General features: G+C 33.3%; 1 protein-coding gene across 1 annotated transcript; it reads right to left on the bottom strand.

The window, feature by feature from the left end:
* Positions 1 to 1,036: 1,036 nt before the first annotated feature.
* LOC150094364 (glycine-rich protein-like) lies at positions 1,037 to 1,587 on the bottom strand. Its single transcript, XM_090411906.1, has 2 exons — positions 1,576 to 1,587; positions 1,037 to 1,342 (listed from the first exon to the last, which is right to left on the bottom strand). The coding sequence occupies exons 1-2, from the start codon at positions 1,585 to 1,587 to the stop codon at positions 1,037 to 1,039; spliced, it is 318 nt and encodes a 105-aa protein (XP_090268032.1).
* Positions 1,588 to 3,575: the final 1,988 nt, after the last annotated feature.

Genomic DNA, 3,575 nt, shown 5'->3' with positions numbered 1-3,575 from the left:
TTGAAATATATTGAAAGGTGCCTCGTGCTGTAAAATTTTAAAGTCCTATAGCAATACTGAAATTTAACGGCTGTTATTTAAGTTTCTTCTTTCTTTACCGTTTTTTATCTAACAAACAGGCAACTTATTCTAAAGAGCGAGCACTCCATTATAGATATCTCTATTGTTCCACACGCGTTACGTTGTTTTGCTAATTTAGACACTAATACTCTAAATCTAAATTTTTCTAATAATTGAGAGGCATGTGTATGTTTGGAAAACATAAAACCGAAACATATCTCGGAGAAGAACCACTTTATTTATCAACATTACAATACAGAAGGTCTGGATGATTTTGTATGCCGTCTCGTCCTTCAATGGCTTCGCAGGAATGGTTTAAAATCTATTGAAGGAAAAAATAATTTCAGTTAATGTTTAGATTTAATAATTATACACTTCAGTTAAGACTGATTATTCAATACCGTTATCAAATTAATAACTGAACTTTAAATTTAAAGTTTTAAACTTCAAACCCAGCCTAATTAATGAAATCTAAAAAGAAATTTTCACTTTAAATTTATTTTTCTTATTTCGACATAGTACTATTTAATCACTAAATCAAATACCGAAAGTGATTCCTCACGTTACTGTAGAGTCAGAAAGAAAAGAAACAAAAAAATATGTTGTCAAGTCCTCAGAAATTATACCGTAATTCCCTATAACCTTAATACATTAAAATATGCACCTTCCGTTGAGTGAGGAAGACTATAATGGACTAAACTGCCTCACCTATCTTGCCACATTAAGATGATTTTCTTTCCTATTTATTAGGTATCATCTTAAAATATATTACGATAATAAAAAAGATCATATACTAAATGTAACTCCAGCTGTCATATTAATCACATCTGGAGTTGCTTCATTAATCCAATTAGAATTGGGTAAATGAAACATGTCTGCTTCTTTGATCTATTGATTACTTGTTCATATAAATGTAGCACAATTTATCATCACTCGGTCCTGTTATTTTGAGATGATTGAAAATGCATACTTACTTTTACCACTTGCCGCCAAGTCCATATCCATAACCACCACCATAGCCGAGTCCATATCCAGCACCGTATCCAGCACCATAAATACCTAGTCCGAGAGCACCGGGATGGCTGATTTTAGTTGAATAAGCAACAGCACGTCCTACAGGGAATCCACCAAATCCGCCTAGTCCATCAGCATATGCTCCACCATATCCGCCGTATCCACCACCATATCCCCCGTATCCACCACCATATCCTCCGCCATATCCTCCATAACCAAGACCGACGGAGTAAACGGAAGCCACAAGGGCGAGAAGAGTAACAGCAAACTAAGGAAAATAAGTTATTTTAAGTAATTTACTAATAATTTGATAACTAGTAATTTACGAAATAATAATAATGATGGATATAATATTCACTTGATTATTATATTTTTAGATAAGTTTTGTAAATAAACTTTAACTTGTTAAATCTGTATAGTAACAATTGTTTTTAGTCTTGTCCTAACTAAATGAGATAAAGTAATTTTACAATGATATGTGTATAAAACATATATACTTACCATAGCCTTCATTGTATTGGAGTGTGTTAACTGCTTCCAAATACTGGAGTAGCTACAGCTGGTCGGTGGGGCCCTTTTATATCCATCAAGAACTATTTTTTTATCCAACTGGTAATAAGCGCAAATTTTTATTTCTAATAATCGTCCACGTATGTAGAGTCTGTTCAAGTTTTTACATTCCTCAACAATGCAATGACGCAGATATATTAAAACAACCGAAAGGTCATTTGTCCTGTTACTCATTATCGTTTTCATTTATAAATAGGTTGTGCATATGTTTCTAGAAGTAGGTGCGGTAATGGACATTTAGACCATTATATGTCCTTGGAAGAAATCCCCAAATCGCACGAAACTCGAGGAAACAACCTTCTTGTTATCAGCAGGTATTGTTCAGGTCCCACTCCACTTTTTTAAAAATTTTGTTTGTTTATTACAGTGATAAGTATATAAGGATTTCTTGAGGTATATGTTCTCTTTTGCAGAAAACTCAGTCGTCCTACATGGAGTTATTCTGAAATGCGGTTGTTTCTATATGGAAAGTTCATTTCTTATAATAACGTTTACAATTATTGATATTTTAGAATTCATTTCAAAAGCTTTGAAGATTTAAAGAAAATTGCTTTTTTAATCTTAATTTCTGTGGAGGGAAAAGGGCTTCGTTCTATTTTTCAGAAAAAAATATTGTGCAGAAGTATCTGATTATTAGTTTATTAATCTGGTTGTTTAAGTAGATATGTTTCTGATCGGCAGGATGTAAATGGCACGGTTAGAGAAAGTCTTCGGACGGTAAATATCATCGATAGTGTGAGACTGTACGGTCTGTTAGAAACCTCAAGTGGCCTGGAAAAAAATCATAGTTTGGTCTCTAGAGAAATTTTGTTCAATCTTTCAATTCGGCTATCTTTAATTTTGAACAATCGAAAAAACAACAACAGTGAATGTAGGCTGAACCATTCATCAAGTGACTATGCTTTACAATGTAAATTGCGAAATCGACTGGGACGTCTTATAAAGCAAGAGAAGTGCAAGAAATGTCCCAATTTCCGTGCTGTTCGTTGGCCTCGGAAAGTGGAAAGTAATGTCTTCGCCGTAACGGTAAAATTTGAATAGTTCTTATCCTTATGAGTACCGACTAGCACGCTCTTATACGCTTAAGAACTAGTTCAACAACTTGCAATTAGAGAATAATTGTCAAATTCATAAATTTCTTCGTTTCAGGTGCAGTAAAACCTGATTGTTTCGGTATGTGAGTTTTAAGACATGAATTTAGAGTTACGTTTTCTTAATTAAAAAGTCAAAGCCAACTGTGAAATATTTGAAAACTACATTCACAACATAAGAGAAGCTGATGACTCGCTGAAAATCTGTTCTAAGAGAATAAAGTTGATTTTTTTTTAAAACATTTCAGATTGAACGAAATGATATAAGATCGCGATATTATACTGACGAATGAAATTCACTTCCCGCTTAATTTCCGATATCCTTAACAAATTTCCAGCTGCAGAGTTTTACGGAATTGGAATCGGCACAGCTCTGGAAAAAAGAAAAAAATTACACAAGCATTGGAGTCTGGTGATTGGGTGGGTAAATAGAGAAAAATCCACCAGTTAAACATTTTTATTAAACATATTTAATGAAAAAACAAAGATAAAAGTTTCACATTTCTCAAACTAAAAACTTAATGATACCGAAGTTTCAAAAAATTAGTGTTATTATCGTACAGTTCACCGTTTGAAGTTGGTGCATGCATAGCATTTTTAAAGCTAACATTTCCAAAGGAAGATCATCAATTTTTAGTCCTTTTTCTAGTGATTTTCTAGGGGTTTTGCCGATATGTAGCGTGGTTTCGAAATTTTTTGCTTTTTTTTATTGTCCAACTGGCTTTGTTGACTTATAATGGTATCTACAATAGCATATGGAATACCAGTCGAGACCAAGATTCAGAATACGCAGTAGTTGTGTACGCTTGCACAAGTAGTTCATTGGAAAGCAAAACAGTA

This window comes from Typopeltis vanoorti, chromosome 22, assembly GCF_054136105.1.
Source record: "Typopeltis vanoorti isolate ZY-2024b chromosome 22, IOZ_Tvanoo_1.0, whole genome shotgun sequence".
In the NCBI taxonomy this organism is placed as follows: domain Eukaryota; kingdom Metazoa; phylum Arthropoda; class Arachnida; order Uropygi; family Thelyphonidae; genus Typopeltis; species Typopeltis vanoorti.
Note: the sequence above shows the minus strand (reverse complement) of the source record. Positions and strands in the feature narration are given on the sequence as shown.